General features: G+C 43.8%; 1 protein-coding gene across 2 annotated transcripts in view; it reads right to left on the reverse strand.

Moving 5' to 3' along the window:
- Nucleotides 1-596: 596 nt before the first annotated feature.
- Nucleotides 597-27,458, reverse strand: part of MREG (melanoregulin) — a 62,847-nt gene continuing 35,985 nt past the window's right edge. For both annotated transcript variants that reach the window (XM_086719574.1, XM_025912500.2), the window contains exons 3-5: nt 5,040-5,130; nt 3,543-3,706; nt 597-2,206 (exon numbers count right to left, since the gene is read on the reverse strand). In XM_086719574.1, coding sequence (XP_086575700.1) covers nt 2,072-2,206; nt 3,543-3,706; nt 5,040-5,130 — 390 coding nt within the window. In that variant the 3' untranslated portion in view covers nt 597-2,071. The remainder of the gene's footprint in view (nt 2,207-3,542; nt 3,707-5,039; nt 5,131-27,458) is intronic.

A 27,458-nucleotide genomic window follows, 5' to 3' on the forward strand; every position in this document is an offset into this window, starting at 1 on the left:
TTTAATGTGGAAATTCCCACTCATCTACCACCTTAAATCACTGTACATACACAGATGAACATTTGAGAAGTACTACACTGGCCAACAGGGAGACATTTCAACAGTAGGAAAACCCTCCAGCCACCTGCACATCTGTGGATCTGGGTCCTGCTGAACACCGTGTAAGTTCCGGAACGCTACCTCAGTCACCCTTGAGCCTGTCATGTACTTCGATGTCCCCTAGACTTGAGCACAGATCTGCCCCTTTGAATGACTTTAGGATGAGGGAAGGTCCTTAAATCCATTTGCCTATCAGTTTCTTTACCCTTTAATTTAAAGGGATTATGGAAAGAATTATCTGTTCCTTATTTCTTGGAACTATAACACACATCCAACTGAAAAGTAAACAGAAAACCTTTTTAATTCCTTCCAAGGAAAATTTCCTGGATAACTCCATGTTTTTCATAATCATTGGTACATTCTCATCCTTATTCATTACCAAAAACAAAGACAATGATGACAATGTATTCTTCATAGATGCAAACATCTCATCAAAAAAGGCAGAAGGGCAAAACACAAATTATGAGGACAGAAATGAAAACAATACAATTTTCAAAGATTTTTGTTCATTTTTGTTTTTATTTGTTTATTTCACTGTTTATATGTTTATCTCGCGAGAGCCTACAGAAGTGAGGGAAATTATCTGCAGGCTAATTTTAAACAACACAAGAGAGAGATTAAGCATTAAATATAAAAAATAAAACTTTTAGCTTACTTGCTAAACTAGAAAGAATCTTCCTGAAACATGTCAGTTAATCTGGTCTACAATGCATTAATAAATGGAGAACGTGTGTCTCCTCTAACAGATACTTCAAACGTCGTGTGCACTACCGAAAGAGCTAATCAGAAAGTTTTCAAGTCATGATCCCCTGGACAGACTAATTCAAGTTCCTTTTCACCTGAAGTTAGAAGAGCAAAGTCTGTAAAAGTAAAAATATCGCCATTGTTCTCAGCAATCTATGGGTAAATCCTACAGGTTCTGAAAGTCTTTTCAATAACATGAACCATGATTTCCTGGCAACCTCCTTGCTTAAGTGGCAAGTAACTTTTGAGGCTGGACTTCTCAGTCTGTGGCTAGAAGCAAGCTGTAATTCAGCACTGCTCCATCTTGGAAATCCTCTTCTGAATGGAAGAAAGTACAGCAATGACCTTCTTCCGTGCAATATTGCCTGCAGACGCAGAGACACAAGTCTGTGCTAAAGGTCACTGGGCAGGTACAACTCTCAGCCAAGACGCCAGAAACAGATTAAAGAGAAGAGAAGGAAGTGGAGGTCAAACATTCCAGTGTACAGATGCTATTCCAGATAAAATATCAAGGGCTTGGGGTCTAGAAATGGATAGTATGCAAAAATGAGGTAACCAGGTATTGCTAATATTTAGAATTTAAGACGCGTGTCCCACAACTGAAGACAGAGCTGAAGGAAGCTCTGCCTGGGATCGATCTATTTGGAACTCCCTTCTGAGCAGCACTCTTAGATATTCCCATCATCTACCGTATCTAAACTTCTGAATACATAACTCATATTCAAAATGATGCCTCTGACACCTCCAAGGTCCTGGAGGATCTTCCAAATCCAAGAAAGGTCACATAATGCCTGACGTTATTTTGGCATTAGCCTATATTATATAATAATTATTTAAAATTCAGTAATCCATATTTGGGCTCAACAATAGCTCTATCAATCTTATTGTTTTCCTAACTAGAGCACCCCATTCCCCCAATAGGCTTAGTGACAAGAGTTTATTGTACAACCAAAACCCAAATGGGGACAATGGGCTCTTGAAATCCAATCCCCCATGAGGAAATATCACCCTAACTCCCTGATGCAAGATCACCAGGCTGTTTCAATGCAACCTGAACTTTTCCTACAGTGGCATCCTCATGAAGACCAGATATCCAAACCCCTAGTTTTTTATAGGATTTAGAATCATTTTTCACTTAACTGGCCCTCCACGTGCTTACAGTCTCCTGTATGCATTTGTCCCACTTGGGCTGGCTGTTGTGTCCCCGTGGGGAATCCCAGCCTCTCCTTTAGGGACTTGGAAATGGAAGGTAGTGCAGTTCTTTCTGGCCATCTGCCAGGTTTGGGACCCCAGGTTTCTTGGGATAAGTTCGACTGGCAATTTTAAAGAACTCTTCTGCTGCATCAAGAGCAATAAGACGGTCCTGCCAAAGATTTAAAAATACAAATGTTGTCAAGATGGGAACGAAGCCACGTCAATGGGAAAACAATCTAAACACGACCATACACCCAGCCTAGAAATAATCATGGGCAAGCAAAACACATCTTAAATTTTTCTCAACAAATTTAGAGATATCCCTTCACCCTTTGCTTACATTATTCAAGAAACACTCTACATTCTTAGTGCCCCTTCAAACCCTTTGTTAATCTTAGGTTATGTAAACAATGTTTCTTGAATCTCTTTGACCTACAAGTGATTCAAAAAGCTGACTACGTAGCAGAATTAGCTGGAAAGTACAGATTCTTTTTTTTTTTTTTTTTTTTAAATTTTTTAACGTTTACTCATTTTAGAGAGACAGAGACAGAACCTGAGCAGGGTAGAGGCAGAGAGAGAGAGAGACACACACACACAGAATTGGAAGCAGGCTCCAGGCTCTGAGCGGTCAGCACAGAGCCCGACCTGGGGACCAAACCCACAAACCGTGAGATCACGACCTGAGCCAAAGTCAGACGCTCAACTGACTGAGCCACCCAGGTGCCCCTAGAAAGTACAGATTCTTTGAGCCACAACCAAGCCTTAATACGTCTGAGTGCAATTCAGAAATCTGCACGTGTAAAGCCCTTCCTGTGGTTCTGATGTAGCTAGATCCTGGAAACCCGTTCACGACATGCCAGCCTCATCTGCCAGCTCAAACTGGGTATTGCCGGCAGTGCTGGAATAAAAAATTTAGAAAAACACATAAAATAACAAAATAAAAATAAAAAATAAAATAAAATAAAACAAAATAAAATGCATAAAAATAAAATTTAAATTTAAAAATACACATAAAAAAATCACACCCACTTGGGGCGCCTGGGCAGCTAAGTTGGTTAAGCGTCCGACTTCAGCCAAAGACATGATCTCACCCTTCCCGAGTTCGAGCCCCGCGTCGGGTTCTGTGCTGACAGCTCAGAGCCTGGAGCCTGTTTCGGATTCTGTGTCTCCCTCTCTCTCTCTGCCCCTTCCCCACTCACACTCTATCTCTCTCAAAAATAAACATTAATTTTTTTTTTTTTTTTTTAAATCACATCCACTTGGGATGCCTGGGTGGCTCACTTGATTGAGTGTCCGACTCTTCATTTTGGCTTAGGTCATGATCTCAAGGTTCAGTTCCTAGGATGGAGCCCCAAGTCAGGCTCCGTGCTGACAGCTGAATCCCTGCTTAAGATTCTTTCTCTCTGCCTCCCTCTCTGCCCCTTCCCTGCTCACATTCTCTCTCTCAAAATAAATAAACTTTTATATATATATATATATATATATATATATATATGTCCACTTACCACAACAAAGAGATATCTCTCCGAGAGCTCCCAACTTGCTGGAAAAATATTGGTTTCCTCAGCCAATCTTAACAATATCTCCCGAGCTTTCCTTGTGTTTTTGGAATCACTGATGGTGCTGAGTTTCGTCACTGACAACAAAGAGTCTGCTTCCTTTTGAAAGCCTGTGGGGAAAAAAAATTTATCCCTCGTGTAAAAGCAGTCACAGGACACGGTGGTCCTGCAGGAGATTAAGAAGGCACCCAAATGTGGGTTCCAAACACACAGCAGAAGCCAAGGCACCTCTCCATGTGCTACTTTCCAGGTCACTATGATCAGCGGGGTCTTTAATTAAAGCTCATTTGAGGTTTCTTCTTGTTTAATTTTTTTCCTTAGCTTTTGCCTCAGAGGTAAGCCTCAGTTTGCTTGCTGCCTTTTTTTTAATTATTATTTTGTGATTGAAATCCTCCCTCCCAGTCCCTGCTCTGCACCTACCTGCCTTCACAGTTTGGGAGCTACAAAGTGGCCCCCACCTCCAGGCCTTCTCTTCCCCAAGTCCTGATTCCCTTCCCCGGGGCAATAGGGTTGCCTGGTTAAAATTACTCACCCAAAATATGAAAGACTCAGCAATTTATACCCTCCTGGAGTAACTAAAAAGGAGACAATTAACTCCCAATAATATTGAGTCAAGAGGGCTAGAGGTCCAGCCCATCCCACTATATCCCAATAAAGCAATAGAGTAAGCAACTGGGTACACCATGCTTGAAAAGTTATGACGCCAAAGTGAGTGTCATGGTGTCTTTCAAGGCAGAAGGATTAGGGACTTCAAAACTGATAAATTCACTTTTATTTTTTAAAGTTTATTTATTTTGGGGGGAGGGGAGGCAGAGAGAGATACTTGTTTACAGGATCATGACCCTGGCAGAATTAACAAAATCAATACCCAACATCTGCTCTGATGCCACAGGTGTTTATCTGAACTCTGAAGATTTTCTACCTTTTAGTCCTTCTGTAAGTCTACACTGAGTTTTGCTGTCTCTCCTGCAAACAATATTTCTTCCCACCTGCTTCGTCTTACAAAGCTACTACTAATTGCCCAACCACGCTCATCTAATTCAATGACATAATCTAATCTAATCGTAGTCAGAATCTAATGCCAAAAACATACAATGACTTCTAATTCAATGACACAATCTAATCTAATCATGATCCTAATCTAATGCCAAAAACATTCAGTGGTAGTGCCCACACGACTCCCCTGTCCTATGATACTCCATTGAGGACAGATGGCATAACGCACGGCAAACTATGTCCTCAGGACATCGGTTGGTGTAACAGAAACATCAGATGTTTATGCTTGAGGATACAAGGCGGATAGGATTGGGAAACTAATTAGTACACAGTAGCTTTAACCAGCCAGTTATCAATATGACTTTTATAAAAACCATGCAGAAGAAAGGGAAGAGGAATGATCACCACTAGTTATTTGTACCATGTCATAATCACTTCCGGACTCACCTAAATCTTCTAAAATGCGTTTCCACCTATTCCTCACTTCCCTTCGAATCTGTCGCAGGGTGTAGATATCATAGTTGAGTTTTTGCCACTCCTGTAGGAAAATAAAAATTCAGTTTTATTTTTACCCTTTGGCCTACACTGCTATCTAATTCCCAAACATATGCTAGAGACATGTGTGGCTCTCCTCTTCACTAAGCATCAAAACCTTTCTTGTTTTTCTTTAATTTTTTAAGTGTATTTACTTATTTTGAGAGAGAGAGACAGAGAAAGCAATAAGGGGAGGGGCAGAGAGAGAGAATCCCAAGCAGGCTGACAGCATGGAGCCCCAGACGGGGCTCGAACTCACAAACCGAGAGATCATGACCTGAACCAAAACCAAGAATCGGACGCTTAACGGACTGAGCCACCCTTTCTAAAAGGAGAAAGGTGCTCCTTCAAAACCGTTCTAAAAGGAGAAAAGGACACAGGTGAGAAGAGAGTCAAGAGGAATCCGTCAGCTACCAATTCTGGGGAATGTGCTGTAGTGGGTGATATGACATACTGTATACATAAATGATCCTAATTAAATTCCTCACATTGCCTGGTCTCTCAGTTGCAGTGATCCTGCCTGTAAAGTGGGGATAACAATAGTGATGATTTCATTCAAGACTTATAAGATTAAAGGTATGTAAAAGCACAATGTCTGCACACAGTGAGCACCCAATAAAATCTCCGTATGACTAGAGCCATTTTGTACATGAACAAACTAAGGCCCGTGAGTTGGTACTTGAATCCAGGTCTGACTCCAAAGTTCATGAGAAAAATGACACATACAAAGAATTTATTTCTTCCTTTATTATCAGAATAAAGTAGACCCGGGAATCCCAGGCATCTTGATTGCCAGCCAATGTTTTTTTCACCGTATCTCAGCATTGCTCTCTTTCCCTTACATTCCATGACAGGGTGGATCTTTCAAGCATTCAGCAGAATGATTAAAAAGCTCTCATTCTGAAAACTTCCATCTTATGGGCAGTGGGCCAGCATGTTGGTCCCAAAACAGAACTTGAATCTTTTAGGAGTATTAGAATCTTTATTAAGCTAAGTGTTTCTTTTAAATATCATGGAAATTTATTTTTAAGGAGCCTTATCAATACAGAACAGTCATCTTATAGCGTATACCTTTTCCTTTTAGCAAAAACATTAACCACACAGCTATTCTAACCACAGCTTAAAAGAACATCATTCTTAATGTTCAATTTAAGACTCAAGTATGTGATATTCTGACTCGTCTAACTGCACATTTCAATGATGCCACTATTTCCCTATCACGTTCCCTTCAAGGCTGGCCTTGCTCATTGCTAATCAACCTTCTTGACTGGTTAAGATAAATTGATTTAGCCGCCATTCCCAAATATTTATAGATACCACTTTGAAAACGAAAAGCCAGCAAAATAAAGAGTGTTTTGTGATGATGCATCTTAGATCTTGTAGCTAGGGATATGCCAACAAAAGGGCATAGGATTTCAGCTATCCCCTACTGGAAACAGTAAGGGGTGAATTTGAGTACTTTTTCCTGCCCCCCTTCTATTTTTTTTTTTTTTTTTTTTGACTGAAGGAGTGTATGTACATATGTGGGCAAGACTCTGTGGCAACTGGGGTCAGGGATAAAGTCTGTGACCCTGGAAGAAAGCAAGGTTAACTGGGTCATCTCAGACATATGAAACCCTCACCTCACCTTTAGCATCATGTTAAATCCCATGATATACATAACCCCTACAGAGTAGAGTGTATAAATTGTGGGGGGAAAATCTCAAGTATTGTCATTTTCATTAGATGGGCCTCAATGTACCAAAGTGGCCATTCAGTATATAGCATCTTGGAAAAGAACACGGGTGCTGGAGCCATACTGCCCAGGTTTGGGTCCCAGCTCCATTATTTATTAACAGCCCGACTTTGGGCAAATTCAAAACCACGTCTAATGGCCTTGTATGCATAGAAGGATAATAATGCTACCTACCTCGGGGCGCCTGGGTGGCGCAGTCGGTTAAGCGACCGACTTCAACCAGGTCACGATCTCGCGGTCCGTGAGTTCGAGCCCCGCGTCAGGCTCTGGGCTGATGGCTCAGAGCCTGGAGCCTGTTTCCGATTCTGTGTCTCCCTCTCTCTCTGCCCCTCCCCCGTTCATGCTCTGTCTCTCTCTGTCCCAAAAATAAATAAACGTTGAAAAAAAAAAAGAAAAAAAATAATGCTACCTACCTCATAGGCTTATTCTGAGGATCCAATGTGTTAAATGCAAGCCCTAAAGGTGGCGTTTGGTGCCCATTCTCCTCCAAATCACAATTAAGAAACAATCCTCCAGGACTCAGGATGACTTCTTTTAGGAGGATCGAGGATACACACATTTTACTGTACGGTATCTCATTTGCGAGGACCTCCAGAAGCAAAATTTCTCTGCTCTTAGCAGCAGGTACAGCTTTACTTTTCCTGAAAACTGTTGCATCATTCTGGACATTGTGAATTTTATAACTCATCAGTCTCCAATGGGTGAAAATACAGAGTCCTTTCGTGGAAAATTGATAGGATTTCATATGCATTTTTCAATGACCGAAATTTCGAGCTACTCTTTATGTCTTTATTCATGTTTTGGTTTTTATCCCTCATTTTCTGGTCTGTGCTCTCTCACTGTCTTTTCATGTGAGTTGCTTAGGTCCTTTTTGATGGAAAGAAGACCGTAAATAAATAAACTATTACACAGAGCAGCGTCGCACTGATTCTCAAGGAAACGGACCCTCCTTCAATGGAAACTGATGAGATTCTCAGTCACACTTGATTGGCGAGACCCTACATGATGGATCCTCAGACCTCAAATTATGAATCAAACCACTAGGTGGCTTCATTAACTTGTGATTCAAGGTCTCAGAGGCGTTTCTCATTCTAGGCTGATGCCTTAGAACTTGTTTCCTCAACTCGATGTGGCCAGATCTTTGTTTTCAGAGACCCAGCATCACAGGGTCATCCAAGCTTCAGACTTTTTTTTTTTTTTTAATATTTTTATTTATTTTTGAGATAGAGACAGAGCATGAGCAGGGGAGGGGCAGAGAGAGAGGGAGACACAGAATCCAAAGCAGGCTCCAGGCTCTGAGCTGTCAGCACAGAGCCCGACGCGGGGCTCGAACTCACAGACTGAGGTCATGACCTGAGCTGAAGTCGGACGCTTAACCGACTGAGCCACCCAGGCGCCCCCAGACTTTTTTTTTTTAACTTTTCTCTTCTTGCTGTCCATCTGTCAACTATTTTGCTATTCCTAAATGCCAACACTTAATGTCACACGAATTCGTTCTGTTTCAGCGTCTGTTACTCTGATAAGTGTTTGATGGAGAAGCAACACTGTGACATTGAAATATCTGCTAAGGACGGATCCGCGCACGATGCATCAACTGACTTGCACATGGTAGGTGCTCGTGAATGGAGGTGAAGGTGAAGATTAATGGAATAAAACCCTGCATTTCATATATATGTATTATTACTGCCTTCTTTTGACAGAAGAGTCATGGATAAGCACATACGAAAGTATCTGGAAGTTCTGTGCAAAATTTAAAGTTCTAAAACCAGAAGAAGCATGGGTAAGGTTTTATCTAAGAATTGGCTTTTGATAAAATAAATGATGAGAGGAATTTGAATTTGTCTTTAACATATGAACCCAGGGGCGCCTGAGTGGCTCAGTCTGTTAAGCATCTGACTCTTGATTTCAGCTCAATTCATTATCTCAAAATTCATGAGATTGAGCCCCGCTTGGGGTTCCCTGATGGCAGCTCAGAGCCTGGCTGCTTGGGATTCTCTCTCTCCCTCTCACTGTCCCTGCCCCACTCACAATCTCTCTCTCTCTCTCAAAATAAACAAACTTGAAAAAAATACATGACTCCAAAAAACAGAATCTAAATCTAAATGCTACAAATGGTGATACACAAAATCTTCCTCACAACTAAAAAAACTCACCAACTCCCTGGTTCTAGAGATAAGCAAGTCTCATGGTGTCCGTCTACAATTTTAACTCGTCACAATGTGTTTTCAGATAAATAACTCAAAATTAACAAAGATCAATTAAATCTTCTTCACAAGTGAGCTGAAATTCAAATCCACTAGACATCAAAAGTTGAAGTCTTATTTTCTAAAATAATCTTTTGTTTGTCTTCTCATAAAATCAGATGTAATATGTTGTGCTCGTCAGTGGTCAGAAACTTTAACAATAAGTAAATTAGCAAAGGCGTAATAAGAGAAATAGCACAGAACGGATTTCATAAGACACTTGGGAGCCAAGTCCAAGTGAAAGACATGTGATTGAAGCGAGTAACTGAAGGTGCTCAAAGCAGATTCTTGATGAGTCTCTCCACTCTGGTTGTTGGCCCATTAGATTCGAGCCAGATAAGAAGGCTGAGGCAGAACAAAGGTCAGTCTCCTGCAGCCATCAACAGCCAGCACACGTCCAGATTTCACTCCCATGAGCTCGGCCTGACCTTGAGTTCTGACAGAAGCTCTCAGGGTCATTTCCTCATGCACAAAACAAAAACCGTTCATTCTCATCCGTACCATATTACTGTGAGGTTGTGGATGAATGGGACAGTTTAAAAGTATTTCACATTTCTTTCTAAAAAAGGTGATTTATACATGTAGAGAAATGTACTCTAGTAAGAGGCTACATATATTTTAAGTCATCTTAAACTCAGGCACAATTTCAAAAGTATCGACTTATTTTTTTTAATGTTTATTTATTTATTATAAATATTTATTTATTATATTATAATGTGTGAATGGGAGAGAGGCAGAGAGAGGGGGAGAGGGAGAATCCCAAGCAGGCTCCACGCTGTCAGCACAGAGCCCAATGTAAGGGCTGGATCCCATGAACCATGAGATCATGACCTGAGCTGCGATCAAGTCAGACACTCAACTGACTGAGCCATTCAAGCACTCCAGCTTATATTTAGTTATAAAAATAATAGAATCACATAGAAGTAAAAACTCAAAGAGGGGCACCTTGGTGGCTCAGTTAAGCGTCCGACTTTGGCTCAGGTCATGATCTCGCGGTTCGTGAGTTCAAGCCCCGCATCAGGCTCTGTGCTGCCAGCTGAGAACCCGGAACCTGCTTCTGATTCTGTGTCTCCCTCTCTCTCTGCCCCTCCCCTACCCATGCTCTATCTCTCTCTCAAAAATAAATAAGCATTAAAAAAAAAAAAGAAACAAAAACTCAAAGAGGACATAACGGTCTAAAATGAAAACTAAGTTTTCTTTCCCATCCTGTTTCTTGTCTATTCCTCAGTAACCACTTCTTCCTCCTCCTTCCCCTCCCCCTTCTTGTTCTCCTTCCTCTTCCTACTCCTCCTCTTCATCTCCTACTCTGGTAGCTACCTCCATAACTCCAAATATTAGGCTTACATTTTCAATTTCTCATGTATAAACTTTAAACTTTCTTTGTACTGCCTGCTATAGACAATGAGTAATTTAGTTTCTCCATCTCTCTCTCTCTCTCTTTCCTTCCAGATCATTCTCTAACTTGACTTTTTGACCATCTGGTATAGACAAACACAAAATTATAATAGGTATATATATATTTGTTTTACTGAAAATGGGCCCCTAAACATTTACAATATTTTGTAATGCTGTATTGCATTAATCCAAATACTGATCAAAAAGAAGTGATAATCTCTGTCCTCTGCACAGAACTACTGGGGAAATGCCCGAAGAGGCATTTTGTCAAATGGCGGCACAGCCAGGAGAGTACCCAAGACGAGATGAGGTGAGGTGCCTGGAAACCAAGTCGTGGTGGCCTGGCTGACGGATCTGCAAACTAGGGGGCTTTGGGAGTATGTGATAGCATCCTTCAAGCTTAAGCAGTTGCTGTAAGGTAGAAAGATTCCTTTTCTTTTCTCTATATACACTCAAAATGCAGGACTAAGACCAACAGGTAGAAGCCCCAAGAAGGAAGATCAAAGTAAGAAGAAACTTTCTATTCAGAATGAAGTCTTTGTAAGATAATGAGCCCTTCATCATGGGACCTCTAAGGGATACTTTCTATAAGAAATAGACCACCGGTGACACTTGAACAGCTCAGGGATTAGGAGTGCCAACCTCCTCAGCAGTCAAAAATCCATGTATCACTTTGATTCCCCCAAAACTGACCTACTAATAGCTTCCTACTGACTAGAAGCCTTACTGATAAGATAAACCATCGATTACCACAAACTTGGCATGTTGTATGTATTATGTAGTGTATTCTTATAACAAAGTAAGCCAGAGAAAAGAAAATATTATTAAAATAGAAGAAAATACATTTACAGTACTGCACTGCATTTATTGAAAAAATCCCTTAGATAAGTGGACCTGTGCAATTCAAACTCATGTTGTCCCTGGGCCAACTGTATATAATTTTAAATTTCTAGAAATAGAATTTCTATAGGCTCTTTTGACGTAATATTTTTTCCTATATCAACTGACAAAATCCAAAAGGATTTGAAGGCATTTATAAAAAAACAGAGATAGATAGATAGATAGATAGATAAATAGATAAGTAGATAGATAGAATGTTTATAGAGCACTTACTCCTTTCCAGGCATTACTCTAAGCTCTTTACATGGTTTACTCAGGTAATTCTCATAACATGTGTTACTCCGGGCAATGCATATTATTATACATCTCAAGAATGAGGAAACTGAGGTAACTTGCCCGAGTGCATACTAGTAAGTGAAACCTGGGACTTCACATCCCGGCTTGTGGCTGTGGGGCCAATGCACTTAGCCACTGTCCACATTACCCTCTAAAACAGGAAGGGAGGGCTGGGTGGCCAGGTGGGAAGGGAGCGAAGGAAGTAGAGGAAGAGAACAAAAGAACAGCTGATAAGAGAAGAAACCAACCTGAAGCCACAGCGGCTGTGCCTGAGGAGGAACCAAGAAAACACAATCGAAGTCTTGGGAGAGAACTTTTCTACAGACAAAGTTTTCCCAGGTTCTAGCCAAGAAGGCTACCAAACCCAAGAACATCTTTTCCAAGGGTTGGCTTCCTGGGACTTAATGCTCTGCTCCTTCCTTTGGGGACTTCAGTTCTGTCTCCTGTCCGGAGAACAAGCGGAAAGGAGCTCAACCCCCTCCCACTTTCCCCCACCCTTTCTTCCCCACACTCCCTCCTGTCCCCCCCCCCCCCCCCCCCCGTTCCCATGTCCTCTCTGAGGAGGGAGACAAAGACAAAATCGTCCCCTCCAAGGCACGTGGAGGCGAGTGGTGAGGGAGGGGTAGCCCAAGCTGCAAAGGTTTGAGATTCTGAGGACCAAGGAGAAAAGGTCAATATTTTGGCCTGAACGGTGTCTGTCTGCAACAGAGAGCCGTGAAACCCCCATACTTTTCTGAAACTATGCTTCAGGCTCCAAGACTGAGGAAAACCCTAAGTGTCTCAGACTGACCAGAGGTACTTCCCCTGCTCCTCTCCCTTGCTGCCCCACCTCTCAGTCTGAAAGGAAGCCAGCCACATTATCCCCGCTTCCTTGGAAAAGTCCCTGGAGAGCATGCAGCCCTCTTCTGCCACACTTGCAGGATTACAGGGTTACAAGGATGCCTGATTCAGAATCCCAGCCACGTCCTCCCCAGAGCTCACATGACAGACGGCTGGTTCAACGCACTCATGTGATGGGCTTCCTCCTCCCTCCCAGAGTTAACCAGCAGGCAGCTTTAAACAGACACCCAAAAGCTTGGCCTCATGTGCCACATCCAGGAAAAAGGATTTTAGAAGGAACTGGCTCACTCTTCTTAAAAGGACAGCTGGGTCACTGACGCAAGCAGCCCCTGTACCCCGCTGGCTTCCTCAAACTCCATCCCATTCCCCAGGCCCCTCCCTCACTGCCAGATGGCTCGGCCCGGGGAGCTTCCACTTGCTGTTGTCACTTCCTCATCCCCCACCCACTCACCAGCCCCGGGCAGTCGGCCCCAGTCAGATCCATTACCCACAGAAAGCGCTGAGGTGTTTTCCCCACCTTCTCATCTCACTAGTGACCAGTCAGGGGTGGCTCTTGTCCCCTCCCGTGGCCTTTGCCCTACCTAAAGCATGGATTCCTGATGGCCATCCCCTTGTAACATGCCTCTCCGGAGAAAGGGAAGAAGGAACGCACCTCTGAGAAGTGCCCACTCAGTGCAGGAGGCATGGACTCATCCACCAGCCTCCATCCTGATATTATCAGAGGTCCGGTATCTCCCTGGAGTCTGCAGCAGCAGGTCTGAGATTTGGGGTCCGCTGCCTCAGAGTGCACCCCCCAGCTGATCTCCCTCCCCCCCCACCCCCTCCCTTTCCTTGGCAGCCTCCTCTTCTCCCTTTGCCTCTTCCTCCCTTGCCATTCTGCACCAAGGCTCTGTCTTGGGCCTTCTTCTCATCTCCATCTGCCCGGATGATTTCCCCCAGCGCCTCAGCTCTGTAGGTTACTCCCAGTCTCCTGCTTTTTCCTGACCCCAAGCCTCAGCTTCAAGTCTCTCCTGGCCCCTCCTTGGGCTGTCTGTCTACAGAACCCACGAGACTCCCTGCCAGCCTCCCCGAGGCAGCGCCCTCCCTCCGATGCGCCAAGCCTGGTTCTCTGCTGCCCCCTCCCCTTCAGGCCAGCCCTCCCAATCCAAACCAGTCATCTGCTCCTGCTGATTTGCCCTCTGCCACACGATTCCCACCGCGTCAGCCTTAACTGGCCTGCATAGCTGCAAACTCACTGGTCCCTCTGCTTCCAGAAGCTAATGTCTCCCAACCAGCTGTCTTCAAGCGCTCTGCTCAAAAGCTTTGGTGGTGCCCCACCTCTTACTGAATAAAGCTGCAATCCAGATCAGGCTCGCCATGCTCTGACTATCCAGTCTCCTTTGGCCACGTCCTGCCACACGTGTGAGCCCCTGCCACACGGGACCACCAGTCTTTTCTTGAGCACACTTTGGACCTGTGTGCCTTTGACCACGTTCACTCACCTGCTCACTAAGCCATCTAAATCCTATTTACTCTTCAAGGTTTGGCTCCAATATCACCACCTTCAGAAGCCTTTGCCTTTCTAACCAATCGAAAGTAATTGTTTTATCTTTTGAAATTCCTCAGCCCCTTTATGAAAACCGTTGTAGAGATATTTATGGTATAGACATTGGTATAAAGGTATTTGCAATGTCCCCTTTGCTACTAGATTGTAGGGTCCTTGGGTACAGGAACCTGGATTCATCCCTATCTTACACAATTTTCTGTACACAGCAGTGCCCCATGGGGCTTCTGAATTCAAAGAAATATGACAAATCACATCCAAACTAAATTCTGCCAGTGACTCAGTGCCTATTTTAATCTAGAAACCGACACTAAATCTTATCAGAAAAAGTCACTTGGGTTCTCATCCATGCCTTTTGTGGACAAGGCTGGATTATATAACCAAGATATGTTGATTTCCCTATTTTCGGGAAATGATAAATTCGAGAAAGGTGGAATTAAACAAAATAATCCAGTCACCTCTTCCATTCTGTGCCTGATCAAGCATTTGATATTTGAAAAGTTGTTTTCACGTATGTCTCTTTACATGATAACAGCTGTTGAGGCTGCCCTGATGTCAGGCTCCCTCCCAGGGACTCTCCAGGTGTTGTCTGTCATCATCAAGTCCAGGGACAGTTTTATGGGGCCCTTTCTAGCCACATGTTAAGAGAGGCTCTGGGAGTTTAAGTAACTCAGTTGAGATCCCACAGCTCTTAGGAGGAGAACCTAACATTTAAACTCAAGTCTGTCTGACTCTATAACCCATGCTCCTCCTGGTATCCTATGCTGCCACTCAATTAGGCCCAAGTTTAGCCAGCTACATTGTCCTTTCCGGTCACCAGTATGGCAACTGGGACACAAAGAAAGAAATGGAACATAACATGCAGAGACTTCCATTCCAAACATGGCTTTCGGCACGGCCGCCCAAGTCCAGGATACACAGAGGCCGCCTCCTCTGTCTCAGTCTACCCCTTGTCGACACACTCCTCGATGCCCTGCAGCCAGAGGAAAGATCATGCGACCAGATCCCAGGGCAAGGGTCAGGCTCAGGAGACTTGGGCAGGAAGGGAGGCCACGGTCGATTATACAGAGGAGCTTTCTTTAAACACAGCTGGTTCTGGACCGTGTCAAGGCCACCCACCCAGGAGGGGCATCCTCTTTCAGGACTATAAAAGCCTATTTTCTCCACCCGCCAGATATGGTGTGTAAGTGAGAAAGATACGATTGTATTTCACTGTTCCTAGACATCCAGGCCGCTCATTAGCCCTCTGCCTCCACCTCGGCCCAAATGGCACAGGATCAAATGACAGAGCAGAGAAACTCAGCATAATAGAGGATAAACAACAGATGAGATGAACCTTGGAGGATGGGGTAGTAAGGAGTGGTGGCCAAGGAGGGCGCAGGGACCTGGCACTTAGGGCCTTGGGGGCTCCAGGGCCTGGAGGGGCCTCCAATGGCTCCCAACAGTGGCTGGCTTTATCGCTTCAGCCTGGACATCTCAACAGTCTGGAGCACTCAATCCAGGAAAGGTCTATTTGTACCTAGAGTCTACAGAAATGAGCCTTTTCAGCTGGGGATGTCAGGGTCCCGTGCTATTATCTCTCTCCGTGTTTGATCAGACCCACCTCTTTAGTGACATAAGAACAAAACTCTTGGTTTGTTACAGATTTGCATCTAGCTCTCCTCCCTACTGACCTTCCAGAGCTATCTACTTGCCCTTCTTCTGAATCCCAGGGAAAGCTAGGCCTCAGTGGGGTTCACAATACCCCCAGTCTAGGACCAGCCTGCTGGGCTGACCACTAGGCCCTGAGGCCACACCCCAGATGCTCTGATACTTAAAAGATAGCAAAGCAAACCTTTTCTAAGGTCTGGCAGTTTGGGCAGCCTGACTCTATATACCACTCAGAGTCTCAAACCCCTAACACCCATCCTGGAGTTACTGCTTGGAGCACCTCGGAAAGGGACATCCTTACCCTGGTTGCTAATGCTGTCCAACTGCAATGCTCATGTGTTTTGACCCAGAACTAAAACAAGAATTTTGACCTAGAACAAGTCACACGTAAATGCCAAGCAATGCCTTTCCAACTCTCCCTGTTTATTTTTATGCCACAGCTCCACTGGAGTTCTGGAATCAGACTGCTTTGCAGCCAGAAGCCCCTGACCTAATTCTTTATCTGGTTTTAACCAGATTAAGCCAAAGGCTAGCTCTCAGCTCCTGCTGCCAAAGTCTGCCAGCAAAGCCATGAAACGAACTGGACTTCTGAGCAATGAGATTGCAAGTCAGTTTTGTCTAATTTGGGGGGTTCCAGCCCACTTCCGGCTTCAGAGTTAGGAGAAGGGCCAAACTCCGGATGTGATTTGGCTGATGCTGCAGGTGGGAAGAATCAGACCATGGAGTTTGCATGTGACATTGTTATTCCTAATCAACTAGCTGGAACCAGCTCAGCGTTCTGCTGCTCTCATCACCGCAGGGGGGGACCATTAGTTGCCGTCACCAAAAGCAAAGAATAATAAGTCTAAATTCCTGTTCATGGAGAAGAAAGGGGGACTTAAATTTCTGGCAAGGCAGAAATAACTAAATCATTCAATGACGTTAAGCAGTGTACCCTTGAGGAAGGCTGCGTCTTCCAAGTACGGAGGCAAGGTTAGATTTAAGGATGGGTTGTCTGAATCCAGAGTCTAGAAGACACGCGCGATCCAGCTACCTTCAGCATCCAGCCCTGTGCTGTCCAATTCGGCAGCCAGCTGCCCCGCATGGCTAGTAAGCACTCTGAGAGCGGCTGGTCCGAATCGAGTGGCTAGTCTGTTCCTTTTATTGCTAGCGTGTCTTTCAGTTTAACAAAGTGCTTTCCACCCACAATCTCAGTTAACTGATACCTACACCTACACAAATGTCCTATTACTTCTTAAGTACCACCAAGACAACAGAAAAGTATATCATTTGACTAAATAAGACCCCAAAACTTTTACACAGCAAGGAAAGAAAATAATAACACAGACGTAAGCAACATGCTGGGGAAGTGTTTGATACAAATAATAGCTAGGGGTTAACACAAGAAGAAAAATCACACTAGTGAACAAAGAGTCATCAAGAGAGAATTCACAGAAGGATCAATTGGGGAATAACACCTGCACTTTAAGAATTCTCAGTACAGTAATGAGTTTGGTGTTGCTGCTGTTGTCTAGCTAAATTATCCATTAAACATAAAACGAGAATGTCCAAGGCTGGGAAAGGTGTGAAGAAAGGGGCTCTTTTATTAAACTGAGAGTTACAGGGGCACCTGGGGGGCTCAGGTTGAGCTTCCAACCTCGGCTCAGGTCATGATCTCGCGGTTCATGAGTTCCAGCCCTGCATCGAGCTCTGCACTGACAGTTCACAGCCTGGAACTTGCTTCGGATTCTGTGTCTCCCTCTCTCTCTCTGCCCCTCCCCTGCTCGCTCTCTGTCTCTCTCTCTCAAAAATAAATAAACATTAAAAAAAAGGTTTTTTTAATTGAAAGTTATAAAATTGGTGTCATTTTATTTTTTTCACAAACAGTGACAACTATTTGGCAATATGTTTCAATATATATATAAAGGGGTAAAATATTTAATCTAAGAATTGCAGTTACAAGAGTCTGTCCTGAGGAAATAATCTCAAATACAAAAAATATCAATGCAAATAATGTCCGTGAAAGCACTAACTGGAAATGCAAAAAGGTGAAGACAAAAGACTTAAGATACATGAGTCATCAGTGTTAAGGCAGAATATTTATTTATTATAATATATATTTTTGAGACAATTATATACATAATGTATGTATATTGTACATTTGTATATACATGCACATATATGTGTGTTGTATAAATATATGTATGTATATATATATACATATAGTGTGTGTGTATATGTGTGTGTATATATATATATACACACACACACACATACATACATTGTTGTCTCAAAAAAAAAGAAGAAAAATGCAATAAAATAGTATACTAATATTTATCTCGGGGTAGAATTATGTATAGGTGATTTTTTTTCTCCTATGTTTTCCAAATTTTCCACAATGGTTACATACTTCTTTTATAATCAGAACAGAGACTTTAAAATACCTAAGGAAGACTATTTTTACAGTTTCCTTTGTTAACCCCACCTAATTCTACTTACCTCCCAAAATGAAAAAGTCTAGTTATGGGTACTATTCTCATTTGAATTTATTTAGAGAAGTATTTACTATGTTCTGGATGACAACTGACAGACCCTACACAACTCATATGACTTCAAATGAATGCTGTCAAATTGAAAATCCTGTGGATAAATTTGTAAGCTCCTGTGTGTATGTGCGTGTTGTGATACTTAGCTGAAAACACTTGCTCCTGTGGGGCATTGACTCTGGGTTGCAGGATCTCTGCCAGCTTTCAAGAGGAGGAGGGAGACAGAAAGCAGGGGAACAGAGTGAGGACAAGGGCAGGTGTGTTGACAAAGAAGCCCCAGCAGAGTTGAGATTACCTGGGGGTGGCAGGCAGTCAGAGGAGCCAGGTAGAAACACAAGGAAGAGAAAGGAAGGGAAGAGAGAAATCAGGAAGTTATAATTCTTTTTTAAAAAGCAAAAGCAAATCCAAATGTTTCTCATTTTTTTAACCCAAACATTTCTTATTGTAGGGGTAACTTTTTGTAATTATTCTTCCTGCATACCTTATCACAAGGGACCCTACTAATAATTGTTCTTTATTTATTTGAAAGCTGTCAGCTTGTTTATTTCTCCCTGGCACTGAAACTTACCAGTCCTTTCCATCTTCACCACCCCCAGAAGGAAGGGTTTTAGTTCTCCCTGGCACTGAAACTTATCAGTCCTTTCCATCTTCGCCCCCCCCCCCACCGCCCCCCGCAGAAGGAAGGGTTTAAAGCAGGTGGCCAGTGATCCGTTCACTCATTTGGGTGTGTGTGTGTGTGCGTGTGTGTGTGTGTTTTGGAGGAGAGGTATGCCCCCCCAAAAAAGAAAAGAGGACTAGGGACCCGGGCAGGTGTCCCTAATTTCTTTATCAACCGAATTTCCTGGTAACTAGAGGTATGATATCTGCTAGGAGGAAGAAACTGTATCTATAGAATGCCCTTAGCAGTATATCTCTGGCCAAAGCATTTCTTAGACTCAAGACACCCAACATCTTTGGGGTATTGCTCCCTGGAGCCATAAGCTACAAAATAATGAAGGGGTATAAAATGGAGCCCTTTCGCAACTTAAATGCTTTCCACTATGTGAGGCAACCCAGTGAACCTCATTTACACACATCTAGTACTGAGTCAGAGGTGCATGTCCTGTGAGGGAAGGGCATCCTGGGGTGACCTTCTCAATGAACCAGAATGCTCTCTGCTTCATCTGAACCTCTGGATTGCTTACGTCTTTGAAAGTATTAGCAAACCTCGATACTGGCTGGGTAAGATCTATGATCCACGTGACTCTGATTTGACAATCTATGATTTGCTCACCCCACCCCTCCCCCATCACTTGACTTGGAAGTTCTAATTTCTCCATATGTTCATTGTATACTCTAGACCTCTAAGTTATTGATATCCTTTTTAAGACCTGGAACTGCAAACTAAACTACTGCCCTAATCACACCAAGCAGGTCTCCAGTATATTACAGCCCCATGAACACAACCCGAGTCCTACCGACCCTTCCACTGAGGAAAAAGATGCTTACTCCCTTGTCACCTGTCAGTGACAACACAGCCCCAGCAACACCTAGGAATTATTATGCCAGTCCAAGCCTTACACAACTTTTTTCCTTACAATTCCAGCCTCCCACTCAGCATTCACTGCCCTCTTCTTATACCTCTCTAACCTTCAGCTTTGTCTCCAGGGCTGGCTCCCCAACTCAAGCGTTTGGGGGCTACTCTGACAAAGCCTCACACATGATGTGATGCCACAGCCTGAAGGCAAAATAATGGCTCAGGCAGAAGCAGTCCTATAATTGCCTGGAAACAAACTGGCTAACACTTTTGTTTATAATTATCCCAGTCTTTCCTGGCTATTACAGACACAGGGATGACCCTGTGCCAAGCCAATTAGGAAGCTGCCTCGTGAATCCTCAACTCGGCAGCCATTTCCAGTTGTCAAGACCTTGTCTTCTTAATATCTGCTTGGTTCGTCATCAACATGGCAGGCGTCAGTTAACTCAAGCAAAGCCCCTGACACAACTCCTGTGCAGTGGAAATCCCAGCATGGGAAGGGAAAACGGCGGTGTGCCATTAATCTACTACACATTCAATGTGTTTGGAAATTACAGTGTATTTTTTTAAATTGTGACTAATCTTACAGACAGGTCATTGTATAGTCATTTTCAAAAGGAAAAGAAAATCATCGGTAAATGAAAAATGTCTTGCACCCATAAATGAAAAGGCTAGAAGAGTCCTTCCATTTCTAAAGAGGATCTCTTGCAAAGTATCACAAAGCAGGGCAGGGTCGGGGATGTCACAGGAAGTCTTCCTCAAAGGAGTTGGTTGTGTGCCCTTCATGTATGAAAAATTAAATCCACACAGGGGTGCCTGAGTGGCTCAGTCAGTGAAGCATCTGACTTTGGCTCAGGTCATGATCTCACAGTTCATGAGTTCCAGCCCCGTGTTGGGATTCTCTCTCTCTTCCTCTCTCTCCTCTCCCCTGCTCTCTCAATCTCTCTCAAAAATAAATAAACTTTAAAAAAAAAGAAAAAGTAAATACACACAATCATTTGAGCAAAGTCTACTGAGTGCTCAAACCAATGGCAAAGCTTGCATGATCTCAGGACGGGGGGTAAATGTTTTAGTGTTTACAAGACATGAGGCCTCTGCCACAACTAACTCAATTTGGTCAATGTAGCACTAAAGCAGCCAAAGACAATATGCAAACAAATGGACATGTTTGTGTTCTGATAAGCCTGGATTTGGCAAAACAAAACCAAAAACCTGGATTTGGCCTGTGAGCCACAGTTTGCCTGAAATGTAGAGAAAAATGTGGCACGGAGAATCAAATCGCCCAGTTTTACTCTCCGAAATGTCCAACCCCCTCAGGTCATGATCTCACGGTTCGTGGGTTCAAGCCCCGCGTTGGGCTCTGTGCTGGCAGCATGGAGCCTGCTTGGGATTTTCTCTCTCCCTCTCTCTCTTAATCTATGCCTCCCCGCTCCTAAAAATAAATAAACTTAAAAAAAAGAAAGAAAAGGAAAGGAAAGGAAAGGAAAGGAAAGGAAAGGAAAGGAAAGGAAAGGAAAGGAAAAGAAAAGAAAAGAAAAGAAAAGAAAAGAAAAGAAAAGAAAAGAAAAGTCCAAAGCCCATTGCAAGCACAGTGCATGTATCTTGCTCAAAGGACATAAATGAAGTCTAGCTCTGTAAGACACAGGAGTAGGGGAATGCAACACTTCATGTTTCTTGGGCTAAAAGCCAAGTCACTGATCCATAGTTCACAGGCCTTTAAATATGGGGACTTTGAGATCCTGTCCTTCATACCTCCCTCCGATAGACGGAAAAAAAAAAAAACAACAACAACAAAACAGGCCCAGAGAGGTTGTGTGGTCTGCCAAAGGTCACACAGCAAATGAGCAGTTCCGTCAGGAGACAGAGTTGGGCCTGAATCCCAGGAATCCTTTCTGTAGCACCACCCTCCTCTTCCTGCCCTATGAAATAAACATCTGCTTTCCTTATTCACAACCGTTGCCAAAGCCCCGGGGTGACAGGGTAAAGTGGATGAGCTCTCAAATTTGTGCCGGCAGGGGAGTCTTTTTTCCAAATGATAGCTCACATAGAACCCCAGTATAAAACATGTGAGAGTAAAGGTGCCTCTCTCCCTCTGCCTGGTCAGAGCTCGTGGGGCACCCTGAAGGGATTGTGAGGATCAAGGAAACCAAGTAAAGACCAAGCAAAGAAGGAAAATCCTTTCCACACTAGGACGGAGGGATGGCAAAAGAGTGAGTGTCGGGAAGGGCAGTTCAAATGTGATTTTATTTATCGCCTGCAGACCTCTCCATACTTCCAGTTTCCAGCACTCTCTCTGCTACTTTTCAGTCCTGCCTGGATGCCCAGGGCCAACCACGGTAGTGCCCCTCTCTCTCAACCTCCCCCTCCACCATATCCCGCAATTGTTAGTCCTGGGTTCCATTCCTGTGAAGAAGTAATTTGGGCTGACCCTTTAATGATACTAATGACATGTAAATTAATTTTTGCTAAGACATAAAGCAATCAGTCTCTGATAAGAATTAATGTATTATTGCTTCCAGAGATCAGATTTGAGGGGTTTTTTAAAGTTTATTTATTTATTTTGAGAGAGAGAGAGAAAGCACGAGTGGGGGAGGGTCAGAGAGAGAGCAGAGAGCAAGAATCCCAAAGCAGGCTCCACACTGTCAGAGCAGAGCCTGATGCAGGGCTCGAACCCACGAACCATGAGATCATGACCTGAGCCAAGGTTGGACACTCAACCGACTAAGCCACTCAGGCACCCTCAGATTTGAGTTTTAAAGGGCTTTTGCAGTAGCACAACACAGTGTTTTTGATATTATGTGGGGTGACTTTTCCAAAGATGCCTGGGCAGGAGCCGGGGAGGCTGCCTGAGGTAAGGAAATCTTCACCCAGAAAGGTCTTAACTTCATCAGTTTTATGGTAGATTTCATTGGCAGGTGGGGAAGAGTTCCAACTCTATTTTAAGAAGTTTAGAAACCACAGACAAGACACCAAAGCATTGGCCCACGGTCAAGTTCTCAGCCTTGATGCCAACACAGAAGCTATTCTAAGGGCATCAAGAACTGCGAGGCATCTGAGATTTGACTCCCTTACAAGGTAACAAGTTCTCCTGCCACAGTTTCATGAGACACGGCGAGAAAAAACCCCAAGAGTTTCCTGGTAAGAGACAAAGGACCCAGCAATAGCGGGTCGGCACTTTTTATGGTCATTTCTCTGAGCTCCAATTCCAAAGCAGGAATGGGAAGGGGGTCAAATAATCCATGCACACACTGTAGGCTGTTTTATAGGAAAGGAAGCCTAAACTGAGGGAACCTGAATTATTTTGTTTTATTTTTTTTAACGTTTTTTTTTTATCTTTGAGAGAGAGAGAGAGAGAGAGAGACAGAGCATGAGCGGGGGAGGGGCAGAGAGAGAGGGAGACACAGAATCAGAAGCAGGCTCCAGGCTCTGAGCTGGCAGCACAGAGCCCTACGTGGGGTTCGCTCTCACGAACCACAAGATCATGACCTGAGCGCCCCCTGAATCCTTCATAATGAACGGTAAGCCTGCCTGCCCTTTGCTCCAGAGAGACGGCTACCTACATCTCCCAGGCTGTTCACTATGTAAACTTGAAAAGACAGTCCAGAACGAAAGGCAGGCAGTGCCTCCTGTCACAATGCGTGCAGAAATCAAGAGACCCGTGGAGAATTCTCTCCCAACGTTCAAGGCCAGGCCTACTTAGGACTCCCAAGGAATGCGAGCTTCCCAGATTGGGAATAACAGGTCCATAGGAAAAGAACAAATCTTGCACAGGGCAAATGAGCATTTTTTTTACTTGTTTAGTTTAGAAAATGCTCCCCATTCCTCTTAGAATAAAATTCAAAATCCTCGCCATACCCCAGCGGGCAATCCTGGTCTGGCCCTTGCTGGCTTCCCAGTGCCACACCACAGAGCCCCTTCCCTGTGTCCCTCTGCTGCAGCCACACGGGTCTTGCTGTTCCTGGCACACACCACGCTCCTTCCTGCCTCCGAGCCTTAGAGTCTGCCATTCCCTCTGCCTGGAATATTCTCCATGAGGCTCACTCTCTCACCACACTCAGGCCTCCCCTCCCCCACCCAGAGTCACTTTCTGTCTCCTCAGATTGTCTTATCTTTCTTCAAAGTGCTCATCACAACCTACTTTTTCTGTATCTGTTGTCAGTCTCCCCTCCTACAACATGAGCTCCCCCTGAGGGCAGACCCTTTGTTCACTACTATGCCCACAGACACTACATCTGACCAGCAAAAGAAACAACTATTCGTAATCCTATCAATGGCATACCTACCGTTATGGGTTGAATTGCAAATCCCTATATTGGAGTCCTCACCCCCAGTACCTCAGACTGTGACCCTATTTGGAGATCGTGTCTTTAGAGAGGTAATCAAGTTAAAATGAGGTCATTAGGGTGGGCCCTAATCCAGTACAACTGGTATCCTCGTAAGAAGGGGACATTTGCCGTGATTGGTTAAAAAAACGTCAACTGCTATCCACCCTTGGAGGGAGGAATTCAGTACAAAATCATCGCTCTGAAAACACGTCGGTGTGTGCTCTTTCTAGTTTCTACATACCCAAAGGTGCTTTCTGTTCCCTGAATGTCACTGTAAAACAGGTAAAAAGATAAATACTATGTCATGGATTAAAATGTTAAGGTGAACGGGCACCTAGGTGGCTGAGTCGGTTAAGCGTCCGACTCTTGATTTCGCCTCAGGTCATGATCTCACGGTTCGTGAGTTCCAGCCTGCGTGGGACTCTGCACTGACAGCTCAGAGCCTGTTTAGGATTCTCTATCTCCCCTTCTCTCTACCCCTCTACCCCGAAATAAATAAGTAAACTTTTAAAAATTTTAAAGATAAAAAATAAAATGAAACGTTACGGTGAGAACGGAGGCCTCCACGAAATGCCACATGTTTCTGGATGCGCAGCCATCAAAAGCCTGGCTCCATGAGGGGCTGAGCCAGTTCCTCTCAAGGACCAGAACCTCACCTGGATCAGCTGACATATTTACATAACAACAAGCCACAGCCGGCAAGCTAAAGGAATAGAGGGATGGATGAGACCCACAGCGGTCTGCTTGTTTCCCTTCCCAGTGGTTTTGCATAGACCTGCTCTAGGCTTCAGGTGGCCTGAAACAGAGTCGGAGGGGATCGGAAGCAGGAGGAACAAGAGAAGAAACCACCTTTCAAAACTAGGGCGGAGGAACAGGTGGAGCGAGTGGTATGAAGGGCAGTTAGTGTTTCAACACCAGCCAAGGATCCGCCAGCTAGACGGGAGATTGTTTCTCAGATGTCCCTGCCTTACCCAACACCAATGGGACAGCAAGGACACCCCGGCACCCCCAGGTAGTTACCCAACATTCTTGTGCAACTCACAGATGTGTTCCATGCTGCCTGCCAGCTCACGTCAGGGTGAACCCCTCTAACAAGTCAGCCCCTGGGCCCCACAAAATCCTTGGGACATGAAGCCATCTGGCTCCTCTGGTGCCTTGGCCTCCATCCCTGGGGTCCTCATGCAGGACCTGTCCCTACCCCAGAGATCCTGCATCTCAAGGCGCGGAGCAGCACTGCCAACGTGGCGAGGCTGTTCCAACCCCAGTTCCAGAAAGACCACAGACCACAGTGACAATGTGCACGGACGTGTTTGGAAGCCCCGCAAAAAAGCACTGAGTGGAGCTTCCTCATCTTCACAAGTTGTGATGAGTTTGGCTTCCCAAGTTCCTCTTTCAAATCATTCACACTCTCCACTGAAATCCTCTGGCTTTCTCCTAACAACTGCTTCTTACTAACTTCTAACTGAGCTGAGCCTACACAGAGTAAATGGATGTTTAACTGGGTGGAAAGAAGGGAGAAAAAAAAAAGGGAGAAGGAATGGGATACTCAGCAGGGGAGAGCCTGGCCTGGTGGGGAGCTAATCCCAGGGGGCACAGCCAGAGGTTAACATGAGAATCCTAGAGGGGCCTCTGGAAGTAAAGAGGGTCCCAGAGGGCAGGGAAGGTTTGGCATGTGAAGGCTGCCCATTCTGCTGGTCACAAATACACCCCTGGAGTAATCCCTGTCAAAATAACACCAGCATTCTTCACAGAGCTAGAACAAACAATCCTAAAATTTGTATGGAACCACAAAAGACCCCAAATAGCCAAAGTAATCCAGAAAAACAAAACCAAAGCTGGAGGCATCACAATCCCGGACTTCAAGATGTACTACAAAGCTGTAATCATCAAGCAGTACGGTACTGTCATAGAAACAGACACTCAGATCAGTGAAACAGAAGAGAGAACCCAGAAATGACCCACGAACATATGGCCAACTAATCTTTGACAAAGCAGGAAAGAATATCCAATGGAATAAAGACAGTCTCTTCAGCAAGTGGTGCTGGGAAAACTGGACAGCGACATGCAGAAAAATAAATCTGGACCACTTTCTTACACCATACACAAAAAATAAACTCAAAATGAATGAAAGACCTAAACGTAAGACAGGAAGCCATCAAAATCCTAGAGGAAAAAGCAGGCAAAAACCTCTTTGACCTCAGCCACAGCAATTTCTTACTCAACACGTCTCCGGAGGCAAGGGAAACAAAAGCAAAAATGAACTATTGGGACCACATCAAAATAAAAAGTTTCTGCACCACAAAGGAAATAATCGGCGAAACTAAAAGGCAACTGACAGAATGGGAAAAGATATTTGTAAATGATATATCAGATAAAGGGTTAGTATCCAAAGTCTATAAAGAACTTATCAAACTCAACACTCAAAAAACAAATAAGCCAGTGAAGAAATGGGCAAAAAACATGAATAGACACTTTTCCAAAGAAGACATCCAGATGGCAAACAGACACATGAAAAAATGCTCAACATCACTCATCATCAGGGAAATACAAATCAAAACCACAATGAGATACCACCTCACACTTGTCAGAATGGCTAAAATTAACAACTGAGGCAACGACAGATGTTTGCAAGGATGTGGAGAAAGAGGATCTCTTTTGCATTGCTGGTGGGAATGCAATCTGGTGCAGCCACTCTGGAAAAGAATATGGAGGTTCCTCAAAAAATTAAAAATAGATCTACCCTACGACCCAGCAATTGCACTACTAGGTATTTATCCAAGGGATACAAGTATGTTGTTTCGAAGGGGCTCATGCACCCCAATGTTTCTAGCAGCACTATCAACAATAGCCAAAGTATGGAAAGAGCCCAAATGTCCATCAATGGCTGAATGGATAAAGAAGAGGTGGTGTATGTATGCAATAGAGTATTACTTGGCAATCAAAAAGAATGAAATCTTGCCATTTGTAACTACGTAGATGGAACTAGAGGGTATTATGCTAAGCAAAATTAGTAAGAGAAGGACAAATATCATACGACTTCACTCATATGAGGAATTTAAGATACAAAACAGATGAACCTAAGGGAAGGGAAGCAAAAATAATATAAAAACAGGGAGGGGGACAGAATAGAAGAGACTCATAAATATGGAGAACAAACTGAGGGTTACTGGAGGGGTTGTGGGACGGGGGATGGGCTACATGGGTAAGGCACATTAAGGAACCTACTCTTGAAATCATTGTTGCACTAGATGCTAACCAACTTGGATGTAAATTTAAAAATAAAAAAAAAATTTTTTTTAATAAACAAAACTTGATGCTGAGCTATATCAAATAAATAAATAAAAACAAATTCACCCCTGGACATTTTAGTCCCACTTCCTATGG

This window comes from Puma concolor, chromosome C1 (assembly GCF_028749965.1).
Source record: "Puma concolor isolate L17-30 chromosome C1, mPumCon1.1.hap2, whole genome shotgun sequence".
Lineage (NCBI taxonomy): Eukaryota > Metazoa > Chordata > Mammalia > Carnivora > Felidae > Puma > Puma concolor.